Source organism: Brassica napus, chromosome C2 (assembly GCF_020379485.1).
Source record: "Brassica napus cultivar Da-Ae chromosome C2, Da-Ae, whole genome shotgun sequence".
In the NCBI taxonomy this organism is placed as follows: domain Eukaryota; kingdom Viridiplantae; phylum Streptophyta; class Magnoliopsida; order Brassicales; family Brassicaceae; genus Brassica; species Brassica napus.
The window spans coordinates 2,605,450-2,626,943 of NC_063445.1; the positions used below are offsets into that span (position 1 = coordinate 2,605,450).

Below are 21,494 nucleotides of genomic sequence, written 5' to 3' on the forward strand. Positions count from 1 at the left end.
ACAACCAAGACCAGTTATGGATGCATCCGTGTACACCACATATGGCTGATCAGTCTCAGGCAACACCAGGACAGGTGCATTAGTCAACATGTTCTTGAGCGCTGCAAAACTTTTCTCGCACTCCTCAGACCATGCGAACCTCACGTCCTTGCCTGTCAGCTTAGTCATAGGTTGAGCTATGCTCGAGAACCCTTTGACATATTTCCTGTAATAACCAGCCAAGCCCAAGAAGCTTCTAACTTTCGTAGCATTCTTTGGCTGTGGCCATTCCTGAATACATTTGATCTTATCTTGATCCACTGAGACTCCTTTGTCAGACACCACATGTCCAAGGAACCCAATGCTCTTCTGCCAGAAACTACACTTGATTAGCTTAGCAAAGAGCTTCTGTTCCCTCAGACGGCCCAACACTGCCCTAAGGTGTCTTTCATGGTCCTCTTTTGTCTTGGAATACACGAGTATATCATCAATAAAAATGATCACAAACTCGTCCAAGTATTCCCTGAAGATGCTGTTCATCATCTTCATGAATGCAGCAGGTGCATTGGTCAGTCCGAACGGCATAACCACAAACTCATAGTGGCCATACCTAGTTCGGAATGCTGTCTTCCTCACATCTTCTGGTGCAATGGGAATCTGATGATACCCAGAGGCCAGGTCAATCTTGGAGAACCACTTGGCTCCACGGAGTTGATCCAACAACTCGTCAATCCTGGGTAAAGGGTACTTGTTCTTCACCGTCACCCTGTTCAAACCCCTATAATCAATGCACAGCCTAAAGCTACCATCCTTCTTCTTAACAAATAGGACTGGTGCTCCCCAAGGTGATACACTAGGGCGTATGAACCCCTTCTCAAGCAACTCCTCAAGTTGCTTCTTCAGCTCTGCCATCTCAGCTGGTGCCATTCTATATGGACTTTTTGATAATGGGGCCGTTCCAGGTTCCAATTCAATGATGAATGGGTCAGCCCTATCAAGGGGGATGCCCTGTAGTGCCCCAAACACATCCTGAAATTCCCGAACCAACGGTATACCCTCTGGGTCACAGGCCCCTACAACCTCATCGGTGTAAACGGTAGCCAAAAAGGCCTCACAACCGTTCCAAGCATCCGTTCTACTTGGACTGCTGAAACCACCAAACTACAAGAGGTTGGCTTAATTCCTTGGTACTTAATCGGGGGTCCAAACTCGTTCTCAAGTTGCACCCTTCCCCGGTGACAATCTAGAGTTTCCCGATACTTTCCCAACCAGTCCATGCCCAAGATCACTTCATGATGCTTGAGGGGAACAACAATCAGATCTATAGGCATCGGCCTATCCAAGATCACCACAGGGATGTCCTTAACCAGACTGAGTGAGTTCATAATTTGCCCTCCGGCCGCACTCACTCGTTCAGGACCATCCCATGTTCCATACTGGAACAAACCTTTTCCAATCATACTTGGACTCACAAAACTATGTGTCGCTCCAGTATCAAATAACGTGTGTGTTTCCACACCACCAATACTTAAGGTCCCTACACAAGACCCATCAAAGTATATCTATCCATCCTAGGTTCCATACCATGCAATTCTACTGGAATTGTAAAAGTAGTAGTCTAGAATATTACCAGTGATCGCTTGGAAAGGCTGAGTCCCACCCACATCCTTGGATAGTTCATACACACGAGGTGCTGAGGTCTGACCTCGTCCCTAGACTGGCTTGTTAGCCTCTCCACGTCCCTTACCCTGGTTGCCTTGCAACTTTGGGCAATCCCTGCGGTAATGGCCCTTCTGACCGCAGTGGTGACAGGTCCTGGACTCACCCAACGGGCTTGGGCAATCCTTGGCTGAGTGATCCATCTTACCACATCGAGTGCAGGCACCCATGGCCTTCCAGCACTCCCCACCGTGGTAGCGACCACACTTAGGGCACTCTGACCTACCACTTGAGGCTTTACCCTCCTCGGTCGAGTCCCTCTTCCTCTTCTTGTCACCACTCTGCCCCGAAGATATCACCACACTCTTCAGCTTCTGCTTACCCTCCTCGGTGAGGTTGGTCTCCAGCAAGGCCATCCTCTCAACCAACTCAGAAACCGTGTGGAACTTACAAACAGAACAGTAGGTTCGAAGCTCCACCCTTAGGCCTCGGATGAACCTTCGGACCTGAACCTTCTCATCCTCCAGTTCTCTTCCCACATACCTCCTGAGTCGGTTGAACTCTTCTTCATACTCACGGACAGTCCTCCGTCCCTGAGTCAAGTCCAGGAACTTGGACTCCAAACGATCCCACGCCTCAGCAGGAAAGTACTTATGGTTGAACTCAACCTCGAAGTCAGCAAAGTGCTCAATGGTGCCATTGGTACGCTTGTCCAAGGCTAACCACCAATTATGTGCATCCCCCTCCAGGAAATGCACTGCTATGTCCTTTTGGTAATCCTCAGGACATCGTGTGGACTTGAAGTTTCGAACCAACCTGGTCCTCCACTCGTCTGCCTCCATAGGATCAACACTTCCAGCAAAGTGTTTGGTCCCCAACTTGGAGATATGCTCCAGCACCTTCAGGTAGTCCATGCCTTGTAATGGCCTGACCGGTGGATCTATCTCAATCACTTCAGCCACACGGTCAGCACCAACATCAGCCACTCCAGCAGCAACCCGAACCGGGGGATTAGCCTGTCCCACGGACGAGTTCACCAAGGGTGTGAACGCCTGTGTCAAGGAGGCTATCTGAGCTCCCATGATCTGCATAGCCTCCACCAAGCCCCTTATGGTCGGCTCAATGACCTCCTCGGCACCAGTGACCCGAACATTGTTTGCACCAACATTCTGGCCACTCCCAGCACCAACATTGGACGACCCAGTGTCGTCTCCATGGACTTGCTCTTGCTGCTCGTCCACATGAGTTTCATTAACCTCAGTAGGAAGAGTTGGACCCACTGGAAGTCCGGTTACATTGCCCACCTGCTCCACCTGAGCGGGTAGCATTGTGGTTGGAATGGTTCCAGCTGGTGACACTCCGGTCTGTTCAGCACCATCCTGCCCCACTGCTCCAGACGCTCCAGTTGCCTCCTTTCCTTTCCGAGATTTATACTTCCTTGTACCCTTAGGAGTTACCAACACAAACAAAAGGTTAGTCCACAACTGAACACACAAACCTCAATCAGTCTTAAGTTAATCAGTACAAAAGATTACTTAGAACCCAACTATCTCACCATGAGTCCAAACGGCCAAGTGTGTGGTGAACCAATAACCCAACAAATCCTAGAATCAAGAATGCTCTGATACCAACTTGTAAGACCCGATCCTGGATTCCTCAATCCAACCAGACCGCGGCCTCACTAAATAATACAACCCGTTTCATTTACATATTCAAGATCCAATGTTAAATAATTCTAAGTCTTTTCAGAGTTTTGAGGTTCCAACATTCTACTAAGGCAAATAGATATTTCATAGATAAAAACCAAGGTTCATACATCATTCATCATCCTAATAAATAGATCACACACTAGAATCGCATAAGTTCACAAGTTGCACAATAGGCTACAATAATTATACAATTTTCCGAATCAACCCATTCACCACACATCTTCCCATGGCCGCGGTCCTCATGGTGCTTTTCCCTTACCACGGTCCATTTCTGGTCCTGGATTCAACACAGACAGACATACAATCACGAGGTTAGATTACAAAACAAGAATCAATTCACATTGCATGGTCGGATTCAATCTAGACAAGAACAATCATCAAAAATGTCAAATCTGACCACTTTAAAAAGAGATCCAAATACCAAATAAAATCCATGATAATTCATGACAATTCATAAGAAAAATATTCCCATAATCAGATTCAAAAGAAACGGCTCAGATCATAGAGATCTCGGCCATGATCAGCCCACACAAGAACAAGGGACTTTCATGGGAATTCGATCAGGCCAAGGCCTTAAGATCAATAGATCCTTCCCTGTAACATCATAAAACAATCCCTAACAATATACATAAAGAAAACAGAGCAGAAGAAGTCAGAGTAAGGAGTAACCAAGCGATCCAAACCGGCCAGACTCACACGGTTATCACCCGCGGCCTTGTCCGGTTACTCTTGGCCACACCTCTCACCTTAGGGGTTCGGTCTCCAGGGGTGACTTCCTTCTCTTTCTCCTTTGCCTTCTCCTTGTCTTTCTGTCTCAAATCCATCCTCTTGATCACACGCCAAGCCCACCAGGAACACTCAAGAACAATCTCTTGGATCAGATCGGCCAATCCAAGGTTTGTGACTCTCTTTCTCTCCTGAGTTTTTCTCTGTGTTTCTCTCTGTCTCCAGATGAAATAAATCGACCAGAATGGCAGGAAAAAGAGAGAGGGACCGAGTTTAAACTGCCCCCAACCGCCTGGGGTGGCAGTTACCAAGGATCAGATTCCTTCTTCCCAAAACCGCCCCATAACCGCCCCGTAACCGCCCCTTGGCGGTTTCTCCCCCTTTCTTCCTTTGAAAATTCGGTCACTGAGCCTCAGCTCACACTCTGGGAACTTGTCCACTCCCTGTCCCAAGTCAAAGACCAATTTGGTCGAACCGTCCCGTACCCGGACCATCGGCTCGCCCAATAACCGTCCCCGACTCGCCCACACTGATCCGAACCAAAAATGCACCGTCCACCGGATTGAGCTGACCTCCAGCTGTTCCCAGCTGAGTGAGCTAGTTTACCAGCTCCCGTGAGCTGAATAGATCTTAGTGAACTGGTTACCAGCTGAACCGAGCTGATTGAACTCAAACCCACACTCGTCCAGCTGCCTAAACACTCACTTAACTCCTTTAACCTTGTTTCCATCCTATCCTGGTTAAGTCTCAGCTGACTGATGCCCTTAACCTTCATTTAGGGCCATGATACGCTTGTCTCAAGGTCCAATGACCTGACTGGTGCGTCTCCCCGCAACATGGCCCGTCCAGCCGATCCTATCTAGGATCGGGGACATGACAAAACCTCTCTCGGCGAAAGTCGATTTCGACGTCTCGTTCGGTGGCTCTAGTCGGCGACATCTCGTCCGGTGGCTCGCGTCGGCGACATCTCCTCAGGTGGCTTTATTCGGCGACCTCTCTCTCGGTAGTTCTCCCCGAGGCGACAGAGCTCTCTGTCGGTTGATCTTCTGAAATCGAAAGGTAAGTGATTGTTGTGTTCTTGATTATGCATGTCTTAGATTATGCATCTTCTCCTCGAATCTGTCTGATCGGTTGTTTTTCTTTCTATTTTGTTGGTTCTCCTCGAATCTGTCTCTCGGTGGGTCTTCTCCTCGATTGATTGATGTATGTGATTGATTATTGTATGTGTTGTTGTCATCGCAATTTCAATATCATTTGTTTGTAAGTTAATTTAGGTTCGGCATGTTCTGTCTCGTGAATCAGAAAGTAATTGACTGATTTTTAATTGTGTGTTTGTGGTAGAAGACGAAGAAAAGCAAAGCAGAGGAGTACATTGGTGGAACAATACATGTAAAATTCTTCTTCTTTTCAAATGATTGAATTAATTTTTTCTGTGTAGTTATGTCTGAATTAATTTTTTTTTCTGTGTTTCTGTTGTCAGATTGAAGGATCAAGGTTAATCGACCAAGGGTGATTGAGCAAACCTTCAACAAGCACAGGTTAGTGTTACTTTGTCTTTATGGTTCGGTTTAGGATTTGGTTTCAATAGCATCGACTGTAATTAATGTGTTGGTTAGCTAGAATATGGTTGTGGTTGTGGTTGTGTGATAAATGGAAGTGATGGCTAGCTAGAATTGCTTAAAGGTGTTTGTGTTTGTGTTTATTCTTTGTCATCAATGTCGTAGATAAATGCATCTGAAACTTCCGACTTCTCTTCCTTCTCTGCCATCTATAAACTCACATTCCTCCTTCTCTTTATTATCATCTCCTTCATCTTTCTTCTCTACTTCTGCTCTTTATGGATCCTCATCAAAGCCAAACCTCTAGCTTTTTAAACTTACTAAGCAGTCAAGGACTACCTAACAATGAATACCCAAGTCAGTTTCTGAGTTTTTCACCAACTCCAGACCTTGGAGGATCTGCTTCCCGTGCACATAATGGTGAGGATCGTAAGCAAAGGTGCAAGTGGTCAACAGCTGAAGACCTGGTCCTCATCAGTGCTTGGTTGAATACCTCCCAGGATTCGGTAGTTGGGAATGAGCAAAGGGCATCAACCTTTTGGAAGAGGATACATGAGCAATATGGGGTATTTGATTAGGGTGGAGGAATCAGAAGATGACATTGAACCTGAGTTCAGAAGGATGCTACAAAGGATGCATGAGGAAGAGAAGAAGCTCAGAGATGAGAAGTTCAAGGTGTTGAAGTCGGGAATCAAGCTAGAAGAAGGACAGTCCTCTAAGGGTGATGGTAACAAGAGGAAAAGAAGGCTTTGAGTGTCTCGTCTTGTCTTGTTGTCACGGACAAGGTCAGTGTGTTGTTGTGTCAAGCTGAGTGTCTCTTGTCTTGTAGTCAAGCTTGTTTGTCACGGATTTGTTGTGTCTTGTACTTTGTATTTTGTAGTCTTGCATCATGTGACTTCTTCTCTTGCTTCATGTGTAATTAGGAATCATTTTGTACTCTTGCATCATGTGACATGTCTGTATTCTCTTGTACTCTTGCATCACGGACATTTGCATCAATTGGCTCTCAATTGATTCCCATGTTTTGTATTCTCTATATATTTCTCATTTGCATCTATTGGCTCTCAATTGATTCTCACCTATTGTACTCTTCTCTCTCGGTCTTTGTATTCAACCTCTCTCTCTTTCTCAACAATCAAAGTAACTCATTACATCACCTAAACCCTCTTCTCACGAGACCAACCCATCACCTAAACCCTCTCCTTAACCAAAAAAAAAAAATATTCATCTTCTTTTACCAACCAAGATCAAAGCCAAAATCAACCGATCAAATATATATATTCGGTCACAAATATGACATCTTCTTCGAATAACACGTTCGAAGAATCACTTGATGATGCATTTGATCAGTATTTTGATGATTATTATGATCAAACCTTTGACGAGTTTACCATTGGTCATCAAGAAAAAAAAAGACGAGCTTATATCGAAAGAAATCGTGAAGAAGGGCATATTCGTTTATGGAATGATTATTTCAGTGAAACTCCAACGTATCCACCCAATTTCTTCCGACGACGATTTAGAATGAACAAGCCATTGTTCATGCATATTGTTGATCGACTCTCCAATGAATTCTTTCGACCTAAGGTAGATGCTCTCGGAAGGCCTAGTCTATCTCCACTTCAGAAGTGTACAGCAGCCATTCGTGTCTTGGCATATGATACTGCGGCTGATGCTGTTGACGAATACCTCCGACTCGGTGAAACTACTACTCGGTCATGTGTGGAACATTTTGTGGAAGACATAATATATTTATTCGGCGAGGAGTACCTAAGAAGACCAACACCGGCTGATCTTCAACATCTACTTGATGTTGGTGAGTTTCGTGGATTTCCCGGGATGATAGGAAGCATCGATTGTATGCATTGGGAGTGGAAAAATTGTCCCACCGCTTGGAAAGGCCAATATGCACGTGGTTCAGGAAAACCGATAATCGTTTTGGAGGCAGTTGCTTCGTATGATCTATGGATATGGCATGCATTTTTTGGACCTCCAGGTACCTTAAATGATATCAATGTTCTTGATCGCTCACCTGTTTTTGATGACGTAATACAAGGTCGAGCTCCGCAAGTCACTTTTTCTGTCAATGGAAGAGAGTATCATATGGCTTACTATCTCACCGACGGTATTTATCCGAAATGAGCAACTTTTATCCAATCTATTCCAATGCCAGAAGGGCCGAAAGCGGTTTTATTTGCTCAACATCAAGAAGCTGTCCGAAAAGATGTCGAGCGTGCTTTCGGAGTCTTGCAAGCTCGGTTTGCCATTGTTAAAAATCCCGCACTTTTTTGGGACAAAGTCAAAATTGGGAAGATTATGAGAGCATGTATCATACTCCATAACATGATAGTACAAGACGAACGAGATGGATACACTCAGTATGATGTTTCAGAGTTCCAACTAGGAGAAGACACCGGAGGTTCACATGTGGATCACACGTTTTCTACAGATATGCCAACAAATATCGCCAATATGATGAGTGCTCGAACTAGAATTCGTGATAGACAAATGCATCAACAACTGAAAGCTGATTTGGTTGAACATCTATGGCGTAAATTCGGACATCATCAAGACAACAGCTGACCTCGGTTACTTTTTCAAATTATTATCGTTTATTTTACGAATCTGTGTTGTAAAATTTTTTTTTATCTATGTTTGTCAAAAAAAAAAGAAATTTATGTTTAAAATGTTTTCTTTTAATATGTTTTATTTTATAAAAAAATTTCATCTTTCAAAAATTTAAGTTTAATATTTTTTTTTTTAAGAACCTCCAATTAAGAACTTACCATTGGAGCTAAATATATAAGTGTCTCTTGAGTAGTAGCTCTTAAGCATCATTAATTATTTAAAAATCATTAAGAACCCAAATTTGTCTCTAAGGGTTAATGGTGCTCTAATAACGTCAAACGATTGAAGCCCATGAACATGGACACGTGGCGCCATCTCCTTGCTCGACTTTCCTAGCTGGCAGATGACGTGGATGGCCGAAGAAGGATAGAAACACTTCTTTATATATAAAGATATATATATATATATATATATATATATATATTTCCTTAACTAAACTTGTTTAATATATTTTTATAATTAGATATACTACAAATTCTCATAACATAGGCTATTAAAAAAAATTGTCGGCCTTAAAAGTTAACATATTTTTTCAGAAAAATCTAATTTTTCAATAAACAATTCGGAAAAAAACTGGCCCCTGGGCCAGGAAAATCTCGAGCCGGCGCGGGCACTAACTAGTAACTACATTTTTAGATGAAGGCTCGTCATTTCGGTTCTATGGGAGTAGCGTCGGCGGTGTGACAGCGACATAGATAGTGAGTCGTTTCAATTCGAGCCATGACCACCGGTTCAATGATTTGTGTGCGAGTGCTCTTACAACTCTTCGGTTCAATGCTTCTTAGTCGGAAACACGAACCGGTATAGCAAATTGAACCGAATTTGTTTCCGGTTCTATTCAAACATTTATCCAAATTAGTTTTCACTCAAAAGATTTATTTCTGTTTCTTTTCTTCAGGGAGAGTTTTCAGGACAATGCATTACATGCTTCCCAAGATATTGGCAACATTTTTTAATCGGTCCTATCATAAGGTTTATGTTTGTGCTGATACATAGATAATGAAAAAAAACTCTGTTAATATTAATCCGAAACTCATCCAGCGCTTCCGGGCACACGAACATTTCGCCACACCACACCCTTTGTGTGCCTTATCCAATATCTCCTTTAAAGTCTCCAAGCGTAGAGCAATAGAGAGGCCACAACTCATCTACCACACCAGAACAGAGGTCTGCTTTCGAAGCAATTTCGTGAACCACAAGTAACCAAGACTTAGCTGTTTTAACCTATAAGCGAGAGAATTTAATTAGGGCTTTGTTTTTTTTGTTACAGATAATAAAAAAAGAAGAAAACCATGTTGCCAAGGTTCGATCCCACAAACCCATTAGCTTGCATGTCCGTTCTTGAGGATGTGACCAGTAACGCAAAGCAGATTCAAGATTCCGTGTTGGAAGCAATACTTTCACGTAATGCTCAAACCGAGTACCTTAAAGGTTTCCTCAGCGGTCAAATCGATAAGCAAAGCTTTAAGAAGAACCTACCCCTTGTGACCTACGAAGATTATCGCTCTTATATCGACCGCATCGCTGATGGAGAGTCCTCTAATCTCATATGTGATCGACCCATCAGTCTTTTCTTGGCCAGGTATCTTCAAAAAAACACACCTTGTTTTGATCTGGAAACCCATGGAGACAATGTTTTTCTGCTATGTGATAACTAAAACAATTTTGAAGAATTTTATAAGACAGTTAGAGCATCATTATCGGAGGTCTTTCAAGTAGAATTTCACTCCATATATATTAATATTATGGTACGTAGAGTTTCTCAAAATGCTTAAGAGACTCATGCTATATAGTCTTTGGTTTAAGAGACTTTTACATGAGTCTCTCAAGCTTTTGAGAAACTCTCCCATAATATATATATAGGGTGAGAAATTCTAGTTGAAAAACTCCGATGCGGATAGTCCTAGAAACCTAGTCTTTAATCCATGTTAACCTAAAATGAAATAACCCACACGCATATTCTTAGTTCCCCTGCTTAACAAATACATGACATATTTATCTTCAATAATGTGAACTAATCTGAAGTATGGATTATGTAAAGAGTTAAGGAAGTGAATGTTTTTTTTGTAGCACGGGTACTTCAGGAGGATATCCAAAGCTGATTCCTTTGACAGCAGAGGACATGGAACAGAGGATACTGTTTGCGTCTCTCTATGCACCTCTAGTCTTCAAGTAAAGAGTTCCAAACTCTACAATGTTTCTTCTTGCTTTGTTATAAAAGAGTATGTTAAACCCAAACCCTTTATTGTTACTATTTGTAGGCACATAGGAGGGCTAACCGAAGGAAAGTCTCTCATGTTCTATTTCGTGACCCGAGAAAGTGAGACTGCCTCTGGGTTGATCGTCAGGTTTATGTTAACTTGTGTCTTAAAAAGCGTGAACCCAAGCAACATATTTCTCTGGTAAATCAACAAAAACATTTTCCCCACGTTACATTCACTCTTTAGTTAGGGTTTCAGTGAAACCAGAGCCAATCATGGGCATATATACAAGTAAAATTTTGGACTATGCCTCCAAAATTTAAGAAATAATTTACAAAAATATAGATTCTAATTTTAAAAATGTATATATATTTAAATTTTTACTAGTTATTTATAACCCCTAAAAATTTTGGATCGCTTTGAAGAGTCCGGCCTATCCTCCTAGGTGCTGGTAGTGTTTATTTAATTAATGTATTTGTTATACGGTTTTACAGGGATCGAGTACAGGTAAGCCCACATGAAATTTCGACTTGTGTAGACACATCTCAGGCCATGTACTGCCAATTGCTTTGTGGACTTGTACAACGCGAAAACGTAGCTCGCCTCGGTGCACCCTTTGCTTCTTCCTTCCTCAAAGTAATAAACTTCTTGGAAGATCACTGGACTGAGTTATGCTCGAACATAAGGACTGGCCGTGTCAGCGACTGGATCACCGACGCTCAATGTGTTTCAGGGGTCTCTAAGTTCCTCACCGCTCCAAATCCAGACCTAGCGAGCCTGATCGAGAAAGAATGTAGTAAAATATCATGGGAGGGAATAGTGAAGAGACTATGGCCAAAAGCAAAATGCATAGAAGCCGTTGTTACCGGCTCCATGGTACAATACATTCCGTTACTAGAATTCTATGGTGGAGGTCTCCCTTTGATTTCATCTTGGTACGGGGCCTCTGAATGTTTCATTGGCATTAATGTCGATCCTCTGACCAAGCCTTGTGATGTGTCGTACACCATTGTTCCAAGTATGGCATACTTTGAGTTCTTAGAGGTTGAGAAGGACCATCAAGAAACTGGACATAATCCCACAAAGAACCCTGTGGTCGTTGATCTTGCCGATGTTAAAATAGGACATGACTATGAACTTATAATCACAACATTTTCTGGTAAGTTTTTGTTTCTGTCAATTTCAAAAATGTGTCAAATCGTCAATATTCAAAATAAGTTTTACTTCTTGAAAAATGGTTCTAAAAATTGGTTTACACAGTGCTTAAGTCATAGAAATAAAAATAGTCATGATTTTTTAAAAGTATTTTTTTTAGAAAATCGGTATATGTGGAACCTAAGCACTAATAGAATAGTAAAGCGATTTTTTGAACATTAAAAATGATTAACGATAAACTCCAATATAATCTTTTTTTTTGTCAGCCTCCAATTTAATCTTTGTGAATGAAAATTAATTATTATAAAGAGTTTTTCTTGCAGAGTCTTGTTTGTTAAGACAAAAAAAAAGATATACATAATAAACATTTTAATAGTTTTTTGTTATTATATGTGTCACAAAATCTATGTATGATTTTACAGGTTTGTACAGGTACCGCTTGGGTGATGTTTTACGAGTGACCGGTTTCTACAACAATGCACCCCAATTTTATTTTGTAGGAAGACAAAAAGTTGTTCTGAGCATGGACATTGATAAGACCTACGAAGAAGATTTGCACAAGGCCGTGACAAGCGCGACGCACTTGCTCGAGCCGCATGACCTAATGCTCATCGATTTCACTAGCCGTGTGGATTCATCCTCGTTCCCAGGACACTACGTGATCTACTGGGAACTCGGGAGAAAACTCAAGGACGCGAAAGTCGAGCCACACCGCCATGTCTTAGAAGAATGCTGCTTCACCATTGAGAAGTCTCTCAACTCTGTCTACAGAAAGTTACGAATGAATGATGGTACCGTTGGACCCCTTGAGATTAAGGTTGTTAAGCGTGGCGCTTTCGATGAGCTCATGAATTTGTTTCTGTCTCGAGGCTCTTCTGTGAGTCAGTACAAGACCCCGAGGTCGGTGACGAGTGAAGAAGCTATGAAGATATTGGAAGAGGCGGTTGTTTCCGAGTTTCTTAGCACGAAAACTCCGTCGTGGGAGCCACGTGAGATGCACTCTGGCCGATAAACCGTAGTCACGTAGTGTGACACTTCGCTTATAATTAACATAAATAACGTCGCTATATATACTTTTTAAGATTTGTGGAACCTTTTCTTTTTATTATCACATAAAAGACGCGATTATAAAATCGAATATAAAAGTCTATTACAATCGCCGAGTCATGTTCTGCTAATCTTTCATGTGCCTATAAGATGGAGACCTGCTCAATTATGAAGATGTACGTGTTAAACTCTATAGCAGCTTATTCTATACAGGCTCGTCCTATGTATTACTTAGACATGTATTAAAACGCCTAAACACGAAAAATACTTTTACCATAAACCATTACATTAAAAATTGATATCCTAAAACTTTTATATAAATATTTTACAAATTTTGGCGCCTAAAGCAATTGTTTTGTGAGCTTTAAGCTCAGGATCAAACTGATTCTACACTAAAAGCTAGATGTCCAACACTAATCAGTAATGGGTATAGAATGTTCTTATTACCAAACACCAAAGATTCAAAGTGAAGTTACAAATGTAAAAATCAAGTAGTCCAAACATGATTTGTATTGCTACATTAGTTCCATAAACAGTTTTATGACATATATGACAACGAGCTAGCAAAAAGGACAGATAAAAAGTATTACCGTTCAAGGCCTTATATTGCACTAGTGTTGGTCAATTCTATATGTTACAAGGTTGATGCATTTTAAGGAAAAATGATGCATGACTTTTCAAGGGTCCAAGATCAAATCAATGTAGTATAAAAGATTGTCGAACCAGTTCTAAGTGATTCTAAAGCAAAGGAAATGCAAGTTCATGCTTAAGCTAAGTGCGATTCGGTTTTAAAGATGGTATGAACTAAGAACTAATAAGCTAATGCAATAAAGTAATGATCTTTCTTTCTCAATTTGAAGCAAGATGACTCATGGGGCTAGGCATTTGATCTCGGGTGATGTAGATCCAATCTAAGGGTGGCAAGGTATCAATCAAACACTTTCCTTATGCCTAGACACTAAGCTAAACAAGCTCTATCTCTAGATGAATGTTCTTTTAGTAAAGCAACTCAAGCATCTAATCTCTTAGGTTGAATGTTACTAAAGCAAACATGGAGAACAAGTCCAATAACAATCTTAACTCTTTTAGCAACTAATCTCTTAGGTAAAGCAAGCTAAAAGCATTGAAGAGTTGGTTCAGACATTTCATCATACACCTTGTGGGCAAGAAATACCTAGAGATCCATTTTAGTATGATCAAGACTAAAATAGCATTGAGAACCCTCAACAAGCAAGGAAACAAGTAAATCTAACACTAAACACCCTAGATATTCTCTAATCACCCTTAATCACCCTAGCCCACGAATCCAAGATTAGTCTACTCACTAATAGACATGAATAACCCCAAAACCATGGATGATTCAAGGTTAAACATGATTAGAGAGCAAGATAATCAAGCAAAGATAAGAAATTATGATCAAGATTAGATCTTTCAACTCAAAGTTCTTTTTGATTAGATAGAAAATAAGATATGATCCTAACTTTAGGATTATAAGAGTATTTATATGTCTTTGGAAAACCTAATGGTTTCCATTAAAAAGTCTAAGAAACCCTTTTAAAACATTAAAATTCGACTAAGATAAAGAATGCTCGGAGCGGGGTCGTGACGTAGCTCTCGTAGGTCGCTCCAAAGATCACCTTCACTTCTTCAAATCGCGCGCGGGGTCATGACCTCGCTGCTACCAGGTCGCTCCACATATGGAGCGGGTTAGTCACCCCGCTGCGAGACGTCGCTCCACATCTGGAAAGTTGTCGACGACATGTTGAGCTCGGAGCGGGTGCACTACCCCGGTGCGAGAGGTCGCTCTGGTACAAAGCGGGTGTCATACCTCGCTCCAGTGGGTCGCTCTACACTTCACTCATCCAGAGCGGGTGCATGACCTCGCTCCAGTAGGTCGCTCCAGCTCCTCTACTCGCCCAATGATCCTTTTCTACTTCTTTTTTGAATCACAATGCTCCCAAACATCTCCAATCACTCCATAGCACTCTCCAACACCTAATAAGGACAATGCATGCAATATGGACTCTAAAGATGCTTAATTCCTAATCTATATGATCAAAATGTACAAGATATGAAGGCTAAAAACATGTAAATATGCAAGATATCAAAAAACTAGTGAAGAACTCGCGCAAAAGCGCAGATATTTTTTCAACTTTATCACAATACTTATTTAGTTTATATTATACAATTTTCCAATCTGTAGATTATATTTTGTGTTATATACTATTTCGATATAATATCTTTTTACATGTATAGATGGTGTAATTTTTATAGTATAATGTTTCATATGTAATAATTTGGTGTTTCGATCCCGCCATCGATTAATCATATATTTTTGCTTATATTATGAGATAGCTTTGTTTAAATTTAATATTACTGAAAAATATATATTTAGTGTCACAAACATATAGCTATAAACATAAAGATTGAAATACTTAATTTGCATTAACAGAATTACTGAATTGAAATAATTTAAATACCTATTAATTTTAACCAAAAGAAATTTGTTTTATATAATATTAATAATAGGCTTGGCCACATTCTTTTAGCATTATAATTGTTAAATTGTATTATTAAAAACTATACATGCTAAGTTGTGCTCTATATATTTCATATTAACATTAGGGAGTATATTGTAAGAAAAAAATTGTAAGAAAATAACAATTGTTGTAAAAAAATAATAACAAATTGTAAGAAAATAAAATTAATATGTAAATTTTATTAAACATATCACATATTATCAATGAGCTTGATTTTTATTACTTAAAAAAAAAGAATAACTTTATAACTTTAAGAAGATCTGGTAAAAAAAAGAATAACTTTATAACCACAAAAAGAATAACTTTATAACTTTTAAAAGAATAAATTGTATTAGTTAAAATCTATTTTCGTACTTTAAAGATTAGCTTGTATAGATTTGGTAAAATCAAGTAGGATTGAGATATTTTAAAAACCGAATAATGTTCTAAAAACAAAAAAAAAATCTAGGATGAATATTATAAATCACTGGATTTTGAAAAATCATCATTAACTATATTTTAAATATAATAAAATGGAAATTAAAATTTTTGTTCATATAATTAAATGAAGTTCATAGAATACATTTCAAAGTTATATTATACTATAAATAGGGTTGTTTTATATAGTCTACATATTTTTAAATGATCAGATTATTAATGCGCACAAGCTTACATTTTTAAATCTTACATTTCAAAACAAAATATCTTTTTCCTTAGTATAGATAAAATGAATAACCAAGTATATATAAATCTAATAATTTATATAACTGAAAGACAAAAAGAAATTTGGTTATATGAAAATAATGGACGAATTCAGTATATGAAATAATACTGTAAACAATCATTTATGGGTCCCTTGGATAGACTCAGTTAGTATGAAGTGTATATGAAATTAATGCGATGAATTTATCTTTTGGTTAAGTTCTATTTTATTTTATTTGATCATATTGGTGTATAGGTTACTGTTTTTTTGACATTTGTATATTCAAAACAAATACGTGAGTCACCAAGATCCTATGTAAAATCCGATGGCACAAGATATGAAGTTAGTTAAAGTATTCCATTTCATATTGAAAAGTACTTCCACATGATATGCTTTTCCATTTCGTTGCCTGTTCTTATTCTTTTTAACTCATTAGTCATTTATATATTGCATATGACACTGTGAACGCATATATATGTTACGTTATCTATATATTTCATTGGGAAGTGTCATGGTGAGTAGAATAGTATACGGTGCATAATATTCCATTTTATATGGATAAGTACTTTCACATGATATGCTTTTCCATTCGGTTGCCTTTTCTTATTCTGTTTAACTCATTAGTCATTTCTATATTGCATATGCCACTGTGAATCATCTTCACTCTTTGACTCTCTTACTTTTCATTCTTCAGGTTTGGTATGGAAGAGTTAGAGCTTCCAAGTAGATTGTTTGAGACAGGCTATGAACTCACTGGCAAGAAAAGGGTTAACAACTATTTCAATCTCCGTTGGATCGAAGTAATAAAGAGTGCATTAGAGGATGAGGACCTCACGATGTTGAGTGCGTCACAGTTTGGCCAAGTACTAAAGATGGGGTCCCATGCCTTCTCGGTTATGTTTCTTCACTACCTTCTTTCACGACAGTTGATCACTGAGAAGGACTTCGAACTATGGTGGCTTTTCGTGGGGAAACCAATTCGTTATGCTATTCAAGACTTTGCACTCGTAACTGGGCTCAATTGTGGCCAAATAGTGGACCTTCACCATCAGGCGAAGGGTAAAGGTGTGCGTGGTAAGGGAACCGGAAAATCGACATCATCGAGCGCTTCTCCGTCAACATGGGATGTTCTGTTTGGAAGGGAGGATAAGCCCACCACCAGCTGGATAATTGACCGCCTTGTGAAGGGAAAGAAATACAAGGATCCGTTAACTCGTCTCCGCTTGGCCTTGTTGGTGCTGGTTGAAGGTATTTTGTGCCCCACATGTGGCACAACAAACATCAGACCTGAGGTTGTGCGGATGATGGATAATCTGGATGAGTTCCTAAACTATCCATGGGGGCGTGAGTCATTTCTCCTGACGGTGCGCAGTACAAAATCTCGTCGTCCCAATCATTTTGTGTTACAAGACACAATGGCCATCCAAGAATTCTCGCATGCCATGGTTCTTGTTACAGTTGCTGCTTGCCCCGCGATACTACTTAAGCCCGGAGCAGTTACCCTTCTGGATGATGAGTCTAAAAACAGTGAAGATATTCTTAACGAGTTGCTTGATAGGAAGTTCAGCGTGAATGTCGTCTCAGCCAAAGCTGTCGACCAAAAGGGCCATGTAACATTTTCTAAGTGCTCTCACCATGTTACACTCTTAATTGTTCGTATAAGCATGTCATTTATTTTTTAAAGTGATTTGTTGTTCTATTTTGGGGAACATCTAGTGTACTAATTTTGCAGAAGACTTATGGAATATCATTACTTATTTGTGCTCTCTTTATGACATAGTATGATTTCCTAAAACCGGTTTCCATTTCAAACGTCATAGTATGCATATAGTATTCCATTCAAGTATCCCATGTATGACAGTATCAACTACTATTATGTGTTGATTTGATGCAATTTTGGTCCGATGTGATGTCCATCTGATGTTCTTATTCTTTGTTATGGTTCAACTGGGGTTTCATTGAGAAGTTTTTGAATTTTTTCAGGCTTTTGTGCGATCTATTATTAGATCAGATGAAGCTGGTGAGGAGTTATATCGTGAGTTGGAAAACACGGAAAACGAAGCTGTTGATCACCTGGTTGCACTAGCTCGTGATGACTACCCATTTGAACACAACACATGGACAGGTGGTGTGAAAGCAGATGATGTGAAGGTGAAGAAGGGCCACCCTCTCCCAACTGACGAGCACGAACCTGAAGAAACTGAAGGGAATATGGGCAGCAAGGAGGTGGTGACGATGTCATCCACTCTGGAGAAGGAAGAGGCCAACCAAGTATGAGGCAGGGTGAGGCGCCTATTGGTGGTCGGCCTACTTCCGCTGGTGTTGGAGATTTGGTTAGACAAGCGGCTGAGGCGTTTGAAGCACAACTGTTACCTATGTTTGAGGGCTACATGGTCAGTATGAAAGACCACATTTCTAAAGAACTCAGCAAGTTCATGACTCAAGTAGCTTCCGCCAATTCTTCTATTGCGGCGGTGGAAACTTTTGTTAAGACTGAGTTAGCCACTCTGCGCAATTCCACCACCGGAGTTGACATGTATGATGGAGACCTGTTTTGAATGTACACAGTGAAAATATCTTGGTAATTACAACTCATAACGTGGCTTCCCCCTATTCTCTCAAATGGAATAGCTGTAAACAACTAATAGACATTTACTCCATTGCATGCGTCGTCACCTCACCTACCACACACGTCAAGCTTCTAGATAACACATGTAGTAGATCACTTTAGTGATTCTCTATTTCTATTTCATCTAGTGTATATGAAATGGAAAAGATTTTATTTGCACTCCCTCTCTGTTTAAATTTGGAGTTGGGTTGTGTAAGTTTGTACGTTTGGTGTTCATATATGAGGTATTTGCAATGATTTAATTTCAGTAAAATTTGGGTTGTCTATTGATTAGTGTTTATATTTTTCTAACTTGGTATTAGTGTTCATTATCAATTGTTTGGTTACCATCTCCATTATGTTTGTATATCATGGTGATCAATCCTTGATTTAATTTCACAAAGACTTGAGTTACCTATGTATTGGGGTTTATATTTCTTTAACTTGGGTTTAGTGTTCTATTATGATACCCAAAAGATATGGGTTAGATTGCATACGTATTGGAGTTTATATTTCCCTATCTTGGGTTTATTGATTACTATCAACTCTTATATTGTCATCCCCATTAGTTTTGTATTTCATGTGGCTCATTAGGAATGTAAATACACGTATCCAATCTCCCATTAGCTTACTTAGATATATACATGATATACTATGCAGCTATGAAATAATTGACATGGGAAATGTTAAATGGAATAGTAGTTTTCTTAATGACATAGTACATACTATTTGGAATATAACTTCTCACGTAATAAATGCTGTAAATGTTAATTCAGATTATAACAGTCATATATGAGATATTTGCAATGATTTAATTTCAGTAAAATTTGGGTTGTCTATTGATTAATGTTTATATTTTTCTAACTTGGTATTAGTGTTCATTATCAATTGTTTGGTTACCATCCCCATTATGTTTGTATATCATGGTGATCAATCCTTGATTTAATTTCACAAAGACTTGAGTTACCTATTTATTGGGGTTTATATTTTCTTAACTTGGGTTTAGTGTTCTATTATGATACCCAAAAAGATATGAGTTAGGTTGCATACGTATTAGGTTGCATACCCAACCACCCACTCCACCGTCTTTGTTCGTGATTATATTAGTAAATTACAAACATGGTTCTATTCTACATTAGTCATGTCGAATGGAAACGTTCCCCATATAAAATGGATGATTCATACCATGCTGTTTCATTCAAAGCTTTTGGTTGTCCCTGTCCGACTGCCACGTGTACGTCTATTACACATGCCCTAACCTATATTTTCCGTACTGCCTCATGTCTTGCATCTATTTCATCGAATAAACCAATACAAAATGACTACATATTTGGACGTGTTTTGTTCTGTCTTGATAGTTTGTACCTTGTTCTTCTTATTCTCCGTTTCTATCTTGTGTTCTATAACCCAACCACCAGTACGTTTTGTTTGATTTGCGTCCAACTTTATAAATTATATGGTTCTGTTATCATATGGAATAGTTCTACCATATATAAAATAGTATCCTCTATTATGTGTAATCGTAGTTGGTAAATGGAAATGAAACTTCTTTGCAGTGTTATGAAGGGAACATAAGATGGTAACTTATTTTTGCAATATCTGACTTATTTTTGCAATATCTGAGTTCATTTTGGGTAAAGTATTACATACTTTGCGTCTATCATGCACATTTCAACTGTCCAATGTAGATGCTTTTTCAATTGGAACTATATTTGTACTTATATTATTCTATCTGCAATATATAGTATGGAACTACATTCTGGGATTCTCCGTTAAACAACGTTGTTTCTTTTACACTTAAACTTTTCATCAACTTGTCTCTCTCCATCTTTTCTTTCCTTTGATTTTGAATATGGTTTATCCACGCGCTTCCTAAAGTGTCTCATTGTTATTATGGGACACAAAATCACCACGTTGTTTTCTCCATGTGTTGGAACCGGTAACCTGTTATGTATAAGGATATAACCGGCAGGAAAGAAGGCAAAAAGCGAGTGACTGCATTATGTCAAAATCTTGTCCATTTCCTTAATTTATCACCCAAATGTGGCTATTAAGCCAATTACCCCATAAAAAAGCTATTTTTGTGAGAGTTATTTTTGTGACAAAAACTTAAAAATGGTTATCCGAGAGAATTGCCCAAAAAATTATAGGGCTTAATTTTAAGAGTGTTGTTAAAAAATTTAAAATTTAAGATCTCAATTATACGTCAATTTAACAAAATGTATTTTTTATTTGAAATATATTCGATCATTCTATTTATGGTATAATTGATTTTGCTAGTTTTGTCTCTCACAAGTTGTATATATATAACTTACAGGTCTGTATAGGTATCGTGTGGGTGACGTTTTACGAGTAATGGTTTCTACAACAATGCGCCACAGTTTCGTTTCGTGGGAAGACAAAAAGTTGTTCTAAGCATCGACATGGACAAGACCTACGAAGAAGATCTCCTCAAGGCAGTGAAAAACGCCACGCTCCTGCTTGAGTCACATGACCTAATGCTCACTGACTTCACTAGCCGTGTGGATTCCTCCTCGTTTCCAGGGCACTACGTGCTCTACTGGGAACTCGGGAGCAAAGTCAAGGAAGTGAGGGTCGAGCCCGACCCTGAGGTTATAGAGGAATGTTGCTTTACCGTCGAGGAGTCTCTTGACTCGGTCTACAGAAAAGGACGAAGGAATGATAAGAACATTGGACCACTTGAGATTAAGGTTGTAAGAAGTGGCGCCTTTGATGAGCTCATGAGTTTCTTCGTGTCTCGTGGCTCTTCTGTGAGTCAGTACAAGACGCCGAGGTCAGTGCCGAATGAAGATGCGGTTAAGATATTGGAGGCGGCTCAAAGTTTGTTAGCCGGAAGATTCCATCGTGGGAGCTGCATGAACTGAATTCTAGCCTATAAAGTCACAGTTACTTCATATGGGGCTTGATAGAAAGGGAACTAATAAATAAAAAGAAAAATAATGAAGTCCATCATAATCATAATCATGGAGTCATGTTCAAT

General features: G+C 39.5%; 2 protein-coding genes and 1 pseudogene across 3 annotated transcripts; all 3 read left to right on the top strand.

Moving 5' to 3' along the window:
* Positions 1-6,079: 6,079 nt before the first annotated feature.
* LOC106408508 lies at positions 6,080-8,242 on the top strand (annotated as a pseudogene).
* A 1,068-nt stretch (positions 8,243-9,310) lies between these two features.
* On the top strand, positions 9,311-12,873 carry LOC106409869 (indole-3-acetic acid-amido synthetase GH3.15-like). Of its 2 annotated transcripts, none has more exons than XM_013850420.2 (6): positions 9,311-9,427; positions 9,531-9,842; positions 10,331-10,432; positions 10,522-10,662; positions 10,956-11,620; positions 12,039-12,873. In XM_013850420.2, exons 2-6 carry the CDS (start codon positions 9,553-9,555, stop codon positions 12,626-12,628), a joined length of 1,788 nt encoding a protein of 595 aa, XP_013705874.1. In that variant the 5' UTR covers positions 9,311-9,427; positions 9,531-9,552; the 3' UTR covers positions 12,629-12,873. The 2 variants fall into 2 exon arrangements, with proteins under 2 accessions (XP_013705874.1, XP_022561146.1); XM_022705425.2 differs by lacking the exon at positions 9,311-9,427 and adding an exon at positions 9,436-9,459.
* A 3,337-nt stretch (positions 12,874-16,210) lies between these two features.
* LOC106408509 lies at positions 16,211-18,162 on the top strand. Its single transcript, XM_013849265.1, has 3 exons — positions 16,211-16,227; positions 16,580-17,495; positions 17,869-18,162. The coding sequence occupies exons 1-3, from the start codon at positions 16,211-16,213 to the stop codon at positions 18,160-18,162; spliced, it is 1,227 nt and encodes a 408-aa protein (XP_013704719.1).
* Positions 18,163-21,494: the final 3,332 nt, after the last annotated feature.